At 40.9% G+C, this 19079-nt stretch overlaps 1 protein-coding gene across 42 annotated transcripts in view; it reads left to right on the top strand.

The window, feature by feature from the left end:
* Nucleotides 1-428: 428 nt before the first annotated feature.
* SLMAP (sarcolemma associated protein) overlaps nucleotides 429-19079 on the top strand; it is a 171629-nt gene continuing 152978 nt past the window's right edge. For 40 of the 42 annotated variants that reach the window (XM_064594733.1, XM_064594862.1, XM_064594826.1 and 37 more), the window contains exons 1-2: nucleotides 429-557; nucleotides 763-2073. In XM_064594733.1, coding sequence (XP_064450803.1) covers nucleotides 1876-2073 — 198 coding nt within the window. In that variant the 5' untranslated portion in view covers nucleotides 429-557; nucleotides 763-1875. The remainder of the gene's footprint in view (nucleotides 558-762; nucleotides 2074-19079) is intronic. The other 2 variants (XM_064594855.1, XM_064594718.1) reach the window with 2 other exon arrangements.

Below are 19079 nucleotides of genomic sequence, written 5' to 3'. Positions count from 1 at the left end.
CACAGAAGTAGCAGGGGGAGGATGGATCTCATTTTTGATGCACAAATCCTGAGACTTGTGGGAATTTGGTTGTTCACACCTAAGGCGGCGGTAGGGGACTGTGTTGCCCACAGTTAAGATGACTGCAAATGAACATCTCCTTCGGATGGGTCTGTTCTCTTCGTTCATTGGTATTTTCAATGAGAAGTATAGTGAATAAAATTTAGTAAAAGTTGGTGTCTTCTTACCAAGATGGTAACGTAGGAAGTTGGCATGTTTTGTTTGGAAAACCTTCAACAGGTCAAATTTTCTCTTGCCCTTAACCAAAATGGTCGTAAAGGTTGTCCTATGGTTTGAAGCTTCCAGCCCTTAACTAACATGGCGTCTGGAGCCCGTGAAAAATTAGCTTGCCCTCTTTATGCCCTTAACCATCATGGCCTCCACGGCGTCTAACACGTGACGACCCCGGACTACGGCGCGGGAGAGGGGGTAGGAGGGCCCTTGAAGGGTGCGCGTTCCCGTGGCGGTGCACCGGGTAGGTTTCAGTCAGAGTCACTATGGCGGCCGGCGCTGGCAAGGTAAGGTGAGGCGGCGGCAGCGGCGAGGGAGGCTGGACCCGTCGTGGTGTCCCGGCTCTAAATCCCCGCAGCTCGTCCGCGGAGAGGTTGGCCGAGGTCGTGGCCAGTCGCGGAGACTGGCGGGGGGCGGGTTGAAGGGGGTGCGGGCTAAGGCGGGCGGGCACCGGCGCCTGACGGCCGTTTGTTTTCATGTTTTCCCCACCAGGTCGGAAAGTTTCCTGCCTTGTCGGGCACAGCCTGAGCGTGTCCCACCGGCCGCGAGTGGTGGAGGCTGCGGCGGACCCAGCCCGGGGCCTCCAGGCCTCTCCCCTAATCTCCGGGCCAGCCTCCCTCCCCCACCTCCTCGTCCGCTGGGAGCTGTGGCTGCCGTCCCTGAGATGCGACCCTCGCGGGGGCGACCCTGAAAGAAGGCGGCCGGTGTGCTGAGCAGCAGCCAGGAGCCCAGGCGTTCAGGGACCAACTTCCTGCGGGCCGAGACCCCTGAGCCTCCCCGGGGTTGTGCCTCGCTCGGTCCGCACCGGCCTGCCGAGCCAGATCTCTGCCCTGGGCGCGGGGACGCCCGCCAGGTGCCCGGGAGTCCCGACTCGGCCGCTGCCCGCGCCTCTGTCTGTCCCCGCTCCTCGCGCCAAGGACCCCAGCTACCGCCGTCTCGGCTCGTGCCAGGGACCTCGTGCCACCTTCCGGGCGGCCTCCGCGCAGCAGGAGCGATGCAGACTGTCCCGCTGGCGGTCTAGACCCTCCTGCCGCCCCCCTCGCCTCTGCCGTTGCACTCCCCGAGGCCCTCGAAGAGGGGCGGTGGCTGCCCAGAGGTGCTCGGCTACACCTTCCTTCGGCCCGAGGGGACCTTCCTGGCCGCACGGAACCGACCCTTCCTTCATGCTGCAGTGCCGCAACATTTCCGCCACCGAGGGGGAAAAGCGGCCGCGATCCCAAACAAAACACAAGAATTGGTGTGTGACTCATCTGCTTGGATACCTCCAGTCCCCAAACTGTCTTCCAGGAGTTTTCTTGGCCGAAGCTGGCCGATGTTTGAGCCTTTTCTTCCCAGGGAAGAAGATGGACTGAAAGCTGCCCGTTGGGGACTTTGTGCGATCCGGGCGCTGCTGGGTTTTAAAGGAGGTGATGGGGCTTGCGCTGGCTTGTCTTCCCACTCAAGTGAAGAGTTGTTGATGTTCACTGGTTATGCTTAGACAATGCGCAGTTTGTTTTAATTTAAAATTTTGGGGGGGATAGGGGGATAGGCTTGTGAGGGGCAGTCCGGATCCGGTGGAACTCCTCTTTGTACCTTGGTAGGAGAGACACCCCCAGTCTGTCCTCGATGCCGTCAGCCTTGGCCATCTTCACTTGCCGCCCGAACTCGCACCCATTTCAGGAGCGCCATGTCTACCTGGACGAGCCCATTAAAATCGGCCGCTCCGTGGCCCGCTGTCGACCAGCGCAGAATAATGCTACCTTTGATTGCAAAGTGCTGTCAAGGAACCATGCTCTCGTCTGGTTTGATCACAAGACGGGCAAGGTAATGTCACTACGTTATCTAACAATCTTTACTTTTCGTTTCCCTTTGCTCTTTTTGCATAATGTATGCAGGATCCCAGCGTTTGCACCCAGAGGAGACTTTCAGCAAGGCCATGGACCAACTTTTTGTGTGTCTGGTTCTATTGGAGATTAAGTTGAGGTGGTTGAATGGAAAACAGAGAAGGTATTGTAATTAAATGCCTCGGGAGGGCGATGGCATCTTGATAATGTGGTCATTCCCAGTGAAATCCCAAACCCTAATTCATTTCGGGAAAACTAGATAGTGAAACTTGGCTTCTTGCTTCCAGTCTTTTTAGAAAGGTGAATTTGCCGTTCAGTGCTTGAATAAGCAAGCAGCAGTTCCCAAAGCAATGCTGGGAATCTGTGGCGAGTATTACACTGGGGCTCAGGTGTCTCAGTGGTGAGATGCAGTTAACACAGCTTTTAGTTGAGTTCAGATCAGGGTCTTTCTAGTAAGGACAGTTGTTTGTGTAAATTTACAGTTTTGAAAGATTTGATACATATTTACCCATGAAGGCGTAATTTGCAATTTTCAAAGCCAATTTCATTAAGCATGAACTACTGTAACTTTACGTTTTCAGAGTTTTGTTTGCAAGTTGGGTGAACATATATGTATTGCTTTTGAAAATCACTTTTTGATGTTCCCTGCAAGAACTTATTAAAAATACTTAATGCATACTTACAGAGGTGATATTTAAAAATCAGTGTTAGGAAATTAATTTACTTTCTGAAATTATATCCAATTCTATCAAATATTGCATTACCTAGATGTGATAGGATGAATTTAATGCCCTTTATTTTAAGTGTGACCCTTTTGCATTTTTAAGTTGGCACCCTAATTTACCATACATGTGGGTGCTTATATTTTAAAAATACAAGAAAAAAATTAAGACCCTTTCAATTTTTAAAACCTTATGTGTGTGGAGAATATACTGAAGAACTCATTTTTGTGCTTTTACCTCAGGTTTTCATTGAGATACTGAATCAGTTCCAACTTAGAGTAAGTTATGTAAGACTAATAGGAATACCTTGGGCTTCACCTCATGACTTTTCGCTCCCTCTTCCTGAGTTAAATGACTAAGTCTTTTTTTAAAAGAAGAATTTAAGTTTTCAATAGTAGTATTTTGAAATGGAAGAAACCTGAGCCTCAGAAAAAAGAGAGAAAGCAATACTTCTGTTGCTACAGAATTAAGGAATTATTACAGAAATCATTTTTCAAAGAAAGGAGGAAAAGATTGCACTTGCATAATACCTATGCCCTACTCTGTGTGTAGGATAAGAACTGAAAAATATGTTAATTTTTCTGTGTAACACCAGATGTTCATTTACCTATGGAACAGACCCTTTTTTTCTCCCTAGAAACTAAAGTTTGGGTGTCTGAAAGACTTCATAGATTACCCATAATCATTTAAAGTGAATATTCATAGAACTCATCTTTCCAGCTATCGAATTCAAACATCAGTTAACTGCTAGTGCCTTAACTCAACCAGCTTTGATCTTTTTGTCTAAGCTAAGGTCCAATTAATCAAATAACAGGTTTGCTTAAAGTACATAATCTGCAAACGCACCTGCTTTACTTTGGTACACTACTCAAAGGAGACTCAGATTTTTTTCTTCTACTTATTTAAAAAATAGTGATTACATGAGCAGTGCTTTTCATGGCTATACTAAAACCCCCACAGTAGGTTATTTTGAGATGGCTAAGGATAGATCCATAGTGAGTATTGTATGAATTGAGATGACGTGTTAAAATTTTGAATGGAATTTGTAATTAGAAAAACTTATCTTTAAAAGATACACAGCTTATTTCTACCATTTTCACTTTTTTTCCTGCTTTAGCTAAAAACAGGATTTGAGGCCATTATGTAGGTATAGATATAATTATTGATTATTGCACAACCTAATCTGGTAAAAACAAATCACCTGTCAGATTTTGCCACGTGATCAAATTGTTTTAGGAATAAAATTATTTAAAATTTAGGTTTGAACAGACAGGTTTTTATTGAGCACCTATTATGTGCCAGGTATCCTGAGGCACAATTCCAAAGAAAACCCACAGTTTGACCAAATATCACTTATTGTTTTCTATGTGTGAAATTTCCAGTTTGAGGATTTCTGCTACAATTGTCTCGTGACAAGTCATTGAGCCTAATATATATTCCCAGCAAATTCCTTTATACAATAATATAATCCCTTCCTATAAGCATCACCTCAGGCAAGCTTTTATTTTTCAAACATCTCATCTCTAAGCTTTAGTTTTCTGGGGATAATAGTGGTACCTACTATTGTTTTGAGGATTGAGATAATCATGTAAATTACTTAGCACCCTGTTTGTGGCCCTTATTAAGGGCTTAGTCCTTAGGGAGGAGGGTGTTTGAGGTGTGGGGAAGAGCGAACCATCTAGGCAGCTCTTTGCAATTTCTGTAGTGCTATGGAGTCCTAGGAAGGTAATGAGAATTGTTTTTTCTTTCATGTGATGGCATATGTAGAAGTAATCTTTTAAATGGAAACATATGAAGTTGAAAACTTTGTTCAAATTGGCACTTTCCCTGGGCAGTGGAGAATTGGAGTAATATATACCGTTTGGTTGACTTTTACCTTGTGATTTTTGCATTCTGCACTGGCCATTAATAGGAGACCCATTAAAAGCTGGAAAAAGTAATAAACACTTGAAACTTTCTGATTATTCAAGTAATACATACTCATTGTAGAAAATCTGCAAAACATAGGCACGTGGAAATCTAGGTGACACTTTTTTTTAAGATTTTTTTATTTATTTGACAGAGAGAGAGACAGCAAGAGCAGGAACACAAGCAGGGAGAGTGGGAGAGGGAGAAGCAGGCTTCCTGGCAAGCAAGGAGGCCGATGCGGGGCTTGATCCCAGAACCCTGGGATCATGATCTGAGCCGAAGGCAGACACTTAACGACTGAGCCACGCAGGCGCCCCTAGGTGACACTTTTTAATGCTAAGTTTGTGGAGTGTGTTATGGTACTGAAAACCTGCAGTTTGGAGGGTGACAGGTTTGCCATAGAGTGGAATTTAATACGTTTTCCCAAATCATCTACTCAGGGGTGTAGCAGTCCGTTATTGCCCTGCTTGGATGCTGACCCTGTGTATCATACTTCACTTCTCTTTGGAGGTCAAGCTCTTCAAATTAGATGGCATATAATAGAATGGTTATTAATCCTTCTTTTGACCAAGGTACCACTGAACAAGCAAATCTACCCATATGGTGGTTACATAGGAGTAGTGAGTGGACTGCCTCCTGATTTGATTTAAGTCTCTGTGGACACGTGATAGTCTAATGGTTGATACAGTAGTCTATTTCCACTCTCACTATAGTTTACTTAGTAATTAGTTATAAGTGATAGTAGTATTCTACTTCCATTTTCACTTTTTTTACTTAAATTCAATGCATATTTTTGAGCACCTGTTCTATAATGATCTGTTTTAATGGAGGGCACAGTGGTGAGAGGGAAGAAAACAACTGGTTAGAAATTGTTATTCTTTCTGGGAGCTTATATTTTGGATACAGAGGGTGACTATACACCTTAATAACAGTTGACTGAGAAGGGCTCCTGGGTGGTGCAGTCTGTTAAGTGTCTGCCTTTGGCTCCAGTCATGATACCAGGGTCCTGGGATCAAGCCCTGTGTCAGGCTCCCTGCTCAGCGGGGAGTCTGCTTCTGCCTCTCCCCCAGCTCATGCTGTCCCTCACTTTCTCTCTCAAATAAATAAAATCTTAAAAAAAAAACAACAGTTGATTGAAATGAAATAGTATTAAGTAAGTTTAAATGGCAAGGGTGATGGTGTTTGAATTAGACTTTACAATAGAAGTGGATAGGTACACCTTAAGAAAAGGTCTTTTTGGGTGGTTTTTGTGTGTTTTGGGTGGACGAGAGTAGAATAAAACAGACAAAAGCAGGTAATTTTGAATGAGTTTGACATCTTCCAGTCACTGATGAAGTTGATTTTGTTGGATTGGAGTTTTTTGGAGAGTATCTTTGTGTGAACATCCATTCTGTGTGACGTTTTTATGTTTGTATCTCTTTTTTATAAGTAGTTGTCAGACTCTGGAAGAGAGGGTGTCTGCCTTATATGTCTGTTTCTTATTTTGTATAAAGCAGATGCTGAGTAGCTTAAACTGAGGAGATAGTTGTGAGTGCCTTGATTACCAAGCTAAGAGCATGGACCCATGTACTGTGGAAGGCCGGGGAAAGTTCTTTGCAGGGGACTGACACAGCAGAACCACCATTTAGAAGTGATAGAACAACAATATGTAGGGAGGCCTTGGAGCAAGGACAAATGGGTAACAGCTTAATTAATACTTGTTGTGCGCTATGTACCATACCCAGTTCTGAATGCTTTACATGTTAACTTAATCCTTAAATAACTATTTAAGATAGCTGCTTAATTTTCCCATATTAACCTGTGAGGAAATTAAGGCACAGAGATATTAGATTAGATTAACTTGCCTGAGTTCACATAGCTAATAAATGGTAGAGTTGGGATTTGAATGTTGGTATTCCAACTTTTGACTCTTAAGAGTCTAGAACCCAAGCTCTTAACTACTCTGCTACTGCAAGGCTTTTAACAGTTTAGATCTGATGTCATATTGTCAGGGCATTGACCCTATTCACAGTGAGAATAAAAATGATTAAATGCCAGAAAGTGAAAAAAGATAAGAATATTAACTTGCTCATTAGGACTTCAGCAAAAAGAGAGGTTCTGTAAGTACTGGAGATTTTAGGATGGTTCATGGATAGGATACAATTTAAGTTAGACCTTACTTAGGACTTTTAAAATAAGGCAGATGTAAATAGAGTCAGTCAGGGGAAGGAGTTTTGGGTGGGAAGAATTGCTGAAGTAAGGGTATGAAAGCAGGAATGATATGTCACATTGCAAGGAAGTCATTGCAAAGGAAGAATCTTCAGAATTTGTCAGTCAAGATAGTTTTTTTTTCCTTCCCATATCTAAACATGACAGCAAAGATCCTGGCCTCAGCTTTTGGGACAATAGCAGATTATTGATTTTATTTGTTTGTGTATTGTTTTACCAAATTTTTTTTGTTGATAGAAGTAAAAATGTCATTAAGAGGTGCTGGTTTTTGTGAGAAAGTAATATAATTGACAAATGTTATGCTTAAGGCACATTGATGTAAACATGTTCAGAAGGCCAGGTTGTATATCCAAAGCACACTTTCATTTCATACTTTTCACAATAGTGGAAAATTAATGAAATCTTTTACCTATTCAAGTTAAAAATGTGGATGGTGTATATACTTAAAGCTTTTTTTTTTTTTTCCTGCTTAGATATTTGACTTTTCTCCGTAGGTGGAATTTACTCTGCCTTCTCAGGCTCCTATTTGGTTTTCTCAAGTGGTATTTATGTTAGAGCTTAGTATCTATTCTCTTTGGTAAATAGGGAGGAGAGTGTCTGTCATTTAGACTTTTAAGTGAAAAGACTGTGAGATTGGTTCTTGATGTGTTGTCAGTTACTTGAATCAAGAAAAATGATGGCATTTGTTAGCTATGGAAATGTTCTAAGGACTCTTCCTGTGCCTGTTTCTCTCATTGCCACTATAAGTAAATGAACAGTTTACGTCTGCCCCCAGATCTTGGTTGTTGCCCCATTAATTTTTAACATGATGTACAAACCCCTTCAAAATCTGTCTCTTATTTCCCTTTTTTCCAGCTCCATCTTCTATTACTTTTTTTTCCTTTGCCCCAAACTGTGCAGTAGCTGTGTGACAGTGCTCTCTGTTCCTAGAACAAGTGCCTTTTTTGCTGTTTTGTCTTCCAGAATGACCTTTCCCCTTCATCCCTTGAGGCCCAGTTTCAATGTGAAACCTTCCCTAACTCCCACTGACTAAAGAATTAATTGCTTCTTCCTTCATACCCCCATAGAACTTTGTATATAATTTCATTATGGGACAGACAACAAATAACTATAATGCAATAACTATAATGCAAATGCGCTTGCCCTGCCAGATGTGAGCTCTTGAGAACAAGAGGATAGGCACTACATAAATGTTTGAATGAGTGAAATGTGAACAATGGAGTGGTCTGTACTTCTGCAAACCCTGAGGAGGGTCAAAGGGCAGAAGGTCATTTGAGTTAGTCCTTAATTTGAGATCATGGACTCAATTACCAATAGGTAGTCTTTGTAAAAATCATTACTTATTGAGAATTTGCAGTGTGCATGACAGTTTGCTAAGCATTTTGGGACTATAGATTATCTTGTGTTTAGTGACATAAATTTTGAGCTATTACATATATATCCATTCTCATGCAAAATAATACTTTTATTTTAAGGGTTTTATAGTCAGAGTGCTTTCTTCTTTCACTTGATCTGTATAACACGCTTAGGAGGTAGGTAGAGCAGCTACAGGCTGGATACCTTTTTTTTTTTTTTAATTTTTTTATTGTTATCTTAATCCCCATACATTACATCATTAGTTTTAGATGTAGTGTTCCATGATTCATTGTTTGTGCATAACACCCAGTGCTCCATGCAGAACGTGCCCTCCTCAATACCCATCACCAGGCTAACCCAACCTCCCACCCCCCTCCCCTCTAGAACCCTCAGTTTGTTTTTCAGAGTCCATCGTCTCTCATGGTTCATCTACCCCTCCGATTTCCCCCCCTTCATTCTTCCCCTCCTGCTACCTTCTTCTTTTTTTTTTTCTATTAACATATGTTGCATTATTTGTTTCAGAGCTACAGATCTGAGATTCAACAGTCTTGCACAATTCACAGCGCTTACCAGAGCACGTACCCACCCCAGTGTCCATCACCCAGTCACCCCATCCCTCCCACCCCACCCTCCACTCCAGCAACCCTCAGTTTGTTTCCTGAGATTAAGAATTCCTCATATCAGTGAGGTCATATGATACATGTCTTTCTCTGTTTGACTTATTTCACTCAGCATAATACCCTCCAGTTCCATCCACATCGTTGCAAATGGCAAGATTTCATTCCTTTTGATGGCTGCATAATATTCCATTGTATATATATACCACATCTTCTTTATCGATTCATCTGTCAATGGACATCTTGGCTCTTTCCACAGTTTGGCTATTGTGGACATTGCTGCTATAAACATCGGGGTGCACGTACCCTTTCGGATCCCTACTTTTGTATCTTAGGGGTAAATACCCAGTAGTGCAATTGCTGGATCATATGGTAGCTCTATTTTCAACTTTTTGAGGAACCTCCATACTGTTTTCCAGAGTGGCTGCACCAGCTTGCATTCCCACCAACAGTGTACGAGGGTTCCCCTTTCTCCGCATCCCCGCCAACATCTGTCGTTTCCTGACTTGTTAATTTTAGCCATTCTGACTGGTGTGAGGTGGTATCTCATTGAGGTTTTGATTTGGATTTCCCTGATGCCGAGCGATATTGAGCACTTTTTCATGTGTCTGTTGGCCATTTGGATGTCTTCTTTGGAAAAATGTCTGTTCATGTCTTCTGCCCATTTCTTGATTGGATTCTTTGTCCTTTGGGTGTTGAGTTTGATGAGTTCTTTATAGATTTTGGATACTAGCCCTTTATCTGATATGTCATTTGCAAATACCTTCTCCCATTCTGTCGGCTATCTTTTGGTTTTGTTGACTGTTTCCTTTGCTGGTGCAAAAGCTTTTTATCTTGATGAAGTCCCAATAGTTCATTTTTGCCCTTGCTTCCCTTGCCTTTGGCAGTGTTTCTAGGAAGAAGTTGCTGTGGCTGAGGTTGAAGAGGTTGCTGCCTGTGTTTTCCTTTAGGATTTTGATGGACTCCTGTCTTACATTGAGGTCTTTCAACCATTTGGAGTCTGTTTTTGTGTGTGGTGTAAGGAAATGGTCCAGTTTCATTCTTCTGCATGTGGCTATCCAATTTTCCCAACACCATTTGTTGAAGAGACTGTCTTTTTTCCATTGGACATTCTTTCCTGCTTTATCGAAGATGAGTTGACCATAGAGTTGAGGGTCCATTTCTGGGCTCTCTATTCTGTTCCATTGGTCTATGTGTCTGTTTTTGTGCTAGTACCATACTGTCTTGATGATGACAGCTTTGTATTAGAGCTGGAAGTCCGGAATTGTGATGCCGCCAGCTTTGCTTTTCTTTTTCAACATTCCTCTGGCTATGCGGGGTCTTTTCTGGTTCTATACAAATTTTAGGATTATTTGTTCCATTTCTTTGAAAAAAGTGGATGGTATTTTGATGGGGATTGCATTGAATGTGTAGATTGCTCTAGGTAGCATTGACATCTTCACAATATTTGTTCTTCCAATCCATGAGCATGGCACGTTTTTCCATTTCTTTGTGTCTTCCTCAATTTCTTTCATGAGTATTTTATAGTTTTCTGAGTACAGATCCTTTGCCTCTTTGGTGAGATTTATTCCTAGGTATCTTATGGTTTTGGGTGCAATTGTAAATGGGATTGACTCCTTAATTTCTCTTTCGTCTGTCTTGTTGTTGGTGTATAGGAATGCCACTGATTTCTGTGCATTGATTTTATATCCTGCCACTTGACTGAATTCCTGTATGAGTTCTAGCAGTTTTGGGGTGGAGTCTTTGGGGTTTTCCACATAAAGTATCATATCATCTGCAAAGAGTGAGAGTTTGACTTCTTCTTTGCCGATTTGGGTGCCTTTTATTTCTTTTTGTTGTCTGATTGCTGTGGTTAGGACTTCCAATACTATGTGGAATAGCAGTGGTGATAGTGGACATCCCTGCTGTGTTCCTGACCTTACGGGGAAAGCTCTCAGTTTTCCCCATTGAGAATGATATTCGCTGTAGGTTTTTCATAGATGGCTTTTATGATATTGAGGTATGTACCCTCTGTGCCTATACTCTGAAGAGTTTTGATCAAGAAAGGATGCTGTACTTTGTCAAATGCTTTTTCTGCATCTATTGAGAGGATCATATGATTCTTGTTCCTTCTTTTGTTGATGTATTGTATCACGTTGATTGATTTGCAGATGTTGAACCAACCTTGCAGCCCAGGGATAAATCCCACTTGGTCATGGTGAATAATCCTTTTAATGTACTGTTGGATCCTATTGGCTAGTATTTTGGTGAGAATATTTGCATCCATGTTCATCAGGGATATTGGTCTGTAATTCTCCTTTTTGATGGGGTCTTTGTCTGGTTTTGGGATCAAGGTAATGCTGGCCTCATAAAATGAGTTTGGAAGTTTTCCTTCCATTTCTATTTTTTGGAACAGTTTCAGAAGAATAGGTATTAATTCTTCTTTAAATGTTTGGTAGAATTCCGCTGGGAAGCCATCTGGCCCTGGGCTTTTGTTTTTTGGGAGATTTTTGATGACTGCTTCAATTTCCTCAGTGGTTATAGGTCTGTTCAGGTTTTCTATTTCCTCCTGGTTCAGTTTTGGTAGTTGATACATCTCTAGGAATGCATCCATTTCTTCCAAGTTATCTAATTTGCTGGCATAGAGTTGCTCATAATATGTTCTTATAATTGTTTGTATTTCTTTGGTGTTGGTTGTGATCTCCTCTTTCATTCATGATTTTGTTGATTTGGGTCATTTCTCTTTTCTTTTTGATAAGTCTGGCCAGGGGTTTATCAATCTTGTTAATTCTTTCAAAGAACCAGCTCCTAGTTTCATTGATCTGTTCTACTGTTCTTTTAGTTTCTATTTCATTGATTTCTGCTCTGATCTTTATTATTTCTCTTCTCCTGCTGGGTTTAGGCTTTACTTGCTGTTCTTTCTCCAGCTCCTTTAGGTGTAGGGTTAGGTTGTGTACTTGAGACCTTTCTTGTTTCTTGAGAAAGGCTTGTATTGCTATATACTTTCCTCTTAGGACTGCCTTTGCTGCATCCCAAAGATTTTGAATAGTTGTGTTTTCATTTTCATTGGTTTCCATGAATTTTTTTAATTCTTCTTTAATTTCCTGGTTGACCCATTCATTCTTCAGTAGGATGCTCTTTAGCCTCCATGTATTTGAGTTCTTTCCGACTTTCCTCTTGTGATTGAGTTCTAGTTTCAAAGCATTGTGGTCTGAAAATAGGCAGGGAATGATCCCAATCTTTTGGTACCGGTTGAGACCTGATTTATGACCTAGGATGTAATCGATTCTGGAGAATGTTCCATGGGCACTAGAGAAGAATATGTATTCCGTTACTTTGGGATGGAATGTTCTGAATAGGTCTGTGAAGTCCATTTGGTCCAGTGTGTCATTTAAAGTCTTTATTTCCTTGTTGATCTTTTGCTTAGACGATCTGTCCATTTCAATGAGGGGGGTGTTAAAGTCCCCCACTATTATTGTATTGTTGTCAATGTGTTACTTTGCTTTTGTTATTAATTGCCTTATATAATTGGCTGCTCCCATGTTAGGGGCATAGATATCTACAATTGTTAGATCTTCTTGTTGGATAGACCCTTTAAGTAGGATATAGTGTCCTTCCTCATCTCTTATTACAGTCTTTAGTTTAAAATCTAATTTCTTTGATATAAGGATTGCCACCCCAGCTTTCTTTTGGTGTCCATTAGCATGGTAAATGGTTTTCCACCCCCTCACTTTCAATCTGGGGTTGTCTTTGGGTCTAAAATGAGTCTCTTGCAGACAGCATATCGATGGGTCCTGTTTTTTAATCCAATCTGATAGCCTGTGTCTTTTGATTGGGGCATTTAGCCCATTTACATTCAGGGTAACTATTGAAAGATAGGAATTTAGTGCCACTGTATTTCCTGTAAGGTGACTGTTACTGTATATTGTCTGTGTTGCTTTCTGGTCTATGTTGCTTTTAGGCTCTCTCTTTGCTTAGAGGACCCCTTTCAAGATTTCTTATAGGGCTGGTTTCGTGTTTGCAAATTCCTTTAGCTTTTGTTTGTCCTGGAAGCTTTTTATCTCTCCTTCAATTTTCAATGACAGCCTAGCTGGATAGAGTATTCTTGGCTGCATATTTTTCTCATTTAGTGCTCTGAATATATCCTGCCAGTCCTTTCTGGCCTGCCAGGTCTCTGTGGATAGGTCTGTTGCCAATCTAATGTTTCTACCCTTGTAGGTTACATATCTCTTGTCCCGAGCTCCTTTCAGGATTTTCTCTTTGTCTCTGAGACTTGTAAGTTTTACTATTAGATGTCAGGGTGTTGACCTATTTTTATTGATTTTGAGAGGGGTTCTCTGTGCTTGCTGGATTTTGATGCCTGTTTCCTTCCCCAAATTAGGGAAGTTCTCTGCTATAATTTGCTCCATTATACCTTCTGCCCCTCTCTCTCTTTCTTCTTCTTCTGGGATCCCAATTATTCTAATGTTGTTTTGTCTTATGGTATTGCTTATCTCTCGAATTCTGCCCTCGTGATCCAGTAGCTGTGTATCTCTCTTTTTCTCAGCTTCTTTATTTTCCATCATTTGGTCTTCTATATCACTGATTCTCTCTTCTGCCTCATTTATCCTAGCAGTTAGCGCCCCCATATTTGATTGCACCTCATTAATAGCCTTTTTGATTTCAACTTGGTTAGATTTTAGTTCTTTTACTTCTCCAGAAAGGGTTTCTCTAATAACTTCCATGCTTTTTTCAAGCCCAGCTAGTATCTTTAAAGTGATGATTCTGAACTCTAGATCTGATATCGTACTAATGTCCGTATTGAGTAGGTCCCTGGCAGTCGGTATTACCTCTTGTTCTTTTTGTTGAGGTGATTTTTTCCAGCTTGTCATTTTGTGCAGAGGAGAATAGATTAATGAGAGAACAAAATGCTAGCAGGGTAACAATATCCCCAGAAAATATACTCTAAACAAATCAGAAAAGACCTGAAGCAGTGGGAAAAGAAAGGGAAAGAGAGAAAAAAGAAAAAGAAGAAGAGAAAAAGATAAAGATAAAAACAAACAAAAACAGAACAAAACAAAACAAAAAATAGAATGTGATCAAATATGATCAGGCTGGTATATAGATCAGTGCCACACACTAGATTTTGGGTGTATTTTGGTCTGGTCGAAGAAAGTGCCTCCCAAAATTTTAAAGAAAGAAAAACTTATATATGTACAAAAATAAGGGTTGATATGATGAAGGGATGGAATATGACTGTAAAGATGGAAATTATAAAAAATTTTATACAAGGAATTGATAAGTTGTTTGAAAAAAGAAAAGAGGATTTTAAAAAAAAAAGAAAAAAAGGGAGAGAATGTGATCAGGCAGGGGAGTAGAAAAAAACCATACACTAGAGATTTAGAGAATATTTTGATCTGTTAGAAGAAACTATCTCAAAATTTTAAAGAGAGAACAACTTATATATATATGCCAAAAATACGGGTAACTACTCTGAAGGGATAGAATATGACTCCAAAAATGAAAAATAAAAATGTTTTTTAAAAAAGGGATTGATAAGAAGTTGGTTGAAAAAGGGAAAAAGAAAAATTAAAAAAAAAAAAAGAAAAAAAGACAGTTAAAAAAAAATTAACCTTGAAAGACTAAAGAATCATGGTAAAAAAGCCATCAATTCTGTGTGCATTATTCCCCTAGCACTGGAGTTCTGCCGTTCTTATTGATCGGTAAACTTGGTCTTGGCTGGCTGTTCTTGCTGATCTTCTGGGGGAGGGGCCTGTTTTTGTCTTTGCCGGAGGCGGAATTGCCCCGCCGTTGCCCGGTCTGTGCTAAGTAATCTGCTCGGGTTTGCTCTCCGGAGCTTTTGTTCCCTGCAAGCTTTCTGTACAGCTTTGGAGGAGGAGAGTGAAAATGGCGGCCTCCCAATCTCTGCCTTGGAGGAGCCGAGAACTCGGCCCCGCTCCTCAGTGAGCCCCCAGAGAAGAGCCGTCAGTCACTCCCGTCTCCCCGGTCTCCGGCCGCACTCCGTGCTCACCTGGCCTGTGACCACCGTTTCTGTCTCTGGCACCCGACCCCGTGTGGAGTCTCCAAACCCAGCAGATCCCTGCGGTGCGCTCCCATGCTGCTCCTCCCGGGGGAGGAAGGGGAGTCTCCCCGGATCTGCCGCTTGTTGGGTCCCTGCTGGAGGAGCAGTGGCCCGACTGTGCCGCGGATCACGGTTTATGACAACCCCGAGCTGAGAGCCCGTGCCTGGGCTCCGTCTCTGCAGCTGGCTTCCCTGCTCTGATACCTGGGAGCTCTGCCACAGTCAGGCACCCCCGGTCTTTCTGTGACCCCGAGGGTCCTGAGACCACACTGTCCTACGAGGGTTCCACCCCCCACTTAGCCACCAGAGTGACGTTCCTCAGTGGAGCAGACTTCTAAAAGTTCCGATTCTGTGTTCCATGGCTCTATCACTTGCCAGAAGCGGCCGACGGAGGCCCCTCCCCCGCTGTCTATCCTCCCGGATATAGCCTTGGATTCACTTCTCCGCACGTCCTACCTTCCAGAAAGTGGTCGCTTTTCTTTTTTTTTTTTTTTAAAGATTTTATTTATTTATTTAAGAGAGAGAATGAGATAGAGAGAGCATGAGAGGGGGGAGGGTCAGAGGGAGAAGCAGACTCCCTGCTGAGCAGGGAGCCCGATGTGGGACTCGATCCCAGGACTCCCGGATCATGACCCGAGCTGAAGGCATTCGCTTAACCAACTGAGCCACCCAGGCGCCCAGTGGTCACTTTTCTGATGAGAGAGTTGTTGCTATTCTTTTCTTCGATCTCCTGTTGAGTTTGTAGGTGTTCAGAATGGTTTGATCCCTATCCAGCTGAATTCCTGAGAGGAGACGAAATCCAGGTCTCCTACTCCTCCGCCATCTTGCTCCGCCCCCTCCAGGCTGGATAACTTTTATCCAAAAGGAGTTGGATGTTTAGAGGTTATTTGTACAAGGTCATCTATTAAGGGGAGTTGGGACCAAAATCTAGATTTCTTCCCCCTTGAAATGAAAGCCAACTATTAGACATTTATTCTAAGCTATCTTATTATGGACTGAACAATTACTATAATGCAAATCTGTCTTTTGCTCTCTTGAAAGATAATCTAAGCTGTTATTTTCTAGGTGCATAACTAAAACGCTTGTCATATGACAGGCTTCCAAAGACTGCAAGAACCTGAGTTAATTATTTCTCTGAGTCAACTAGCATTTTTTTAAACATACCTCTAATATTTCCAGCAATAAATATATTTTTTCTTAGGCTTGCATTCAGGCAACTGATTCGGATTTGGGTGTTTATGCAAATGAATGAAACAGCCTTGGAAAAACTTGCCTCCCATGTAAATTTTTTATCCTTTATTTTTTTTTTAAAGAATTTTTTTTTTTTAGATTTTATTTATTTATTTGAGAGAGAGAGAATGAGAGAGAGAGCACGAGAGGGAAGGGGGTCAGAGGGAGAAGCAGACTCCCTGCTCAGCAGGGAGCCTGATGTGGGACTCGATCCCGGGACTCCAGGATCATGACCTGAGCCGAAGGCAGTTGCTTAACCAACTGAGCCACCCAGGCACCCAATTTTTTATCCTTTAAAGAGAATAGCTGTGGGGCACCTGGTCAGCGCAGTTGGTTAAGCCTCCAGCTCTTGATTTCAGCTCAGGTTTGTCTCAGGTCGTGATCTCCAGGTCGTGAGATCAAGCCCTGGATGGAGCCCTGCATCAGGCTCTGAGCTTGGTGTGAAGTCCACCTCCGAGCTTGGTGTCGAGTCCGCTTGTCCCTCTCCCTCCCCTCTGTTCCTCCTCCTGTGTGCTCACTCTCTCTCTCTCTCTCTCAAATGAATGAATAAATAAAATCTTTTTAAAAAAAAAATAAAGAGAATAGCAGATAGATATAATGAAAAAGTTTAAAAAGTTTATGTAGGCACTTGAAAACATGGAAGTTTTTGGTGATTAGTAATGTATCCTTTGTCAAATACAATTTGGGTTAGATTTGAATTTAAAGATATAAGAAACGTTTTCTTATTTATTTGAATTAAGGATTTGTCAATACTTGCAGGCTTATAGTTTTTATCTGCATTTATAACTACTGACTTGTTCTAGCTGTGGGTCAAACAAATGAATTTCCAATATGGACTTTTAAGCTGTTATTTTTTATTTTTTACTTATACAAATAGCAGGAATATATTCTCAAAAATTCAAGCAATAGGAATATAGAGAATAAGAGAATATATATGATCTGAACACAGATACCTCTCTTCCTCTTCCCCTATTCCAGAAGTAACTGTTGTTATTAATTTGGTATGTAATTTTCCCCAAACTTTTTCTGTGGATTTACTTACTGGGTATGTAGATAAAGAAACAGTTTTTTGTTGTTACTTTTTTTCATAAGTGATTGGGTCATAATTTAAAATGTACTTTTTAGCTGATGATATCAAGTGAATTGTGGTAAGCTTCTCTGAAATATGTTAATATGCCCTGAGTTCTGACCAGCATCAAGACTGCTGTAAAATTATCTCATTTAATCCTCACAACAAACTTTTGAAGTAGTTAGTGTTATTGTCCTGTTTACAGATAAGAAGACAGGTTCAGAGAGGTGAAGGAATTTTAGGGTAACAAAGATAGATAGTGGTGGAGTCAGGATTCAAATTCCAGTCATCTAATTGCAGAATGCACACTTTTGGCCACTATTTTTTGCTACCTCAATACTCTTAGTCATTATTAATCTCATCACCAACCTGTTAGTGAAAAGTATATCAGAAGAAAAAAAATGCATTGAAATAAAAACCTTATTGTCTATTAACTCTAAGATATTTTAGAGTTGTTTTTTTTTTTTTAATTTTTTTAGACGATTTTATTTATTTATTTGACGGTGAGAGAGACAGCGAGAGCAGGAACACAAGCAAGGGGAATGGGAGAGGGAGAAGCAGGCTCCTCATTGAGCAGGGAGCCCGATGCGGGACTCGATCCCAGGACCCCAGGATCATGACCCGAGCCGGAGGCAGACGCTTAACGACTGAGCCACCCAGGCGACCCTATTTTAGAGTTTTAATTGAAGATTAGTTCCTCAAACAGTATTTATTTATTTATTTTTTTATATATATATTTTTTAAGATTTTATTTATTTATTTGAGAGAGAATGAGATAGAGAGAGAGCATGAGAGGGGGGAGGGTCAGAGGGAGAAGCAGACTCCCTGCTGAGCAGGGAGCCCAATGCAGGACTCGATCCCAGGACTCTGGGATCATGACCTGAGCTGAAGGTAGTCGCTTAACCAACTGAGCCACCCAGGCGCCCTCAAACAGTATTTATTAATCTTTTAACATTTTACAGGTTGAATAAAAACACCTCTTTACATGAAAAGATATTGGAGTATCACTGTTCAGATACTATAATATATGAAAAAAGATATTTTTTTCTAAGTTTAGTATGTTTGGAGGTTCTGTTTTAAGTAAAATGTGTGTATATATAAATATATGTATGACCCCCCATACATAAAATCTAATGTAGAAAAAATGACTATATTTTGTTTTTTAATTGTTTATTGAAATACTATATTATTAGATGCTAGTTATAAAATTCCTTACATTTCAAAAATTAGGGGATAGAAAATAAGACCATGCTATATGTTACCAGTATAGCTATGGTAGTTATGCTTGTAGAAGAGACAAATTTATAGTTCTGAATTGGTTCATTTTGCTTGGTGAAAAGGAATGTTATAGAGTTACTATATAACCCAGCAGTTTTACTCCTAGATATATACCCAAGAGAAATGAAAGCATATGTCCGTACAAAAACTTAGATTTTTTAATGTTCATAGTAGCATTATTCATAATAATAAAAAAAGTGGAAAGAACCCAAATTTACCATCAACTGATGAATAGGTAAATATAAATTGTGGTATACCATATAATGGAATATTATTCAGCAATAAAAAGGAATTAAGTACTTATACATACTACAACGTGGATGAACCTTGGAAACACTATGCTAAGTGAAAGAAGCCAGACACAAAAGGCCACATGTTGTATAATTCTGTTTGTCTGTTTGTATGAAATGTGTAAGATAAGCAAATCCATAGAAAGTAGATTAGTGGTTTCCAGGGTTTGGGAGTAACAGTGAGTGTGATGGTTAATTTTATATGACAATTTGGCTAGGCCATAGTAGCCAATTTTTGGTTAAATGCCAGTTTAGATGTTGCTCTGAA

This window comes from Mirounga angustirostris, unplaced genomic scaffold (assembly GCF_029215605.1).
Source record: "Mirounga angustirostris isolate CCGP_5_RB_7025 unplaced genomic scaffold, mMirAng1.0.hap1 SCAF_1, whole genome shotgun sequence".
Taxonomy (NCBI): domain Eukaryota; kingdom Metazoa; phylum Chordata; class Mammalia; order Carnivora; family Phocidae; genus Mirounga; species Mirounga angustirostris.
Note: the sequence above shows the minus strand (reverse complement) of the source record. Positions and strands in the feature narration are given on the sequence as shown.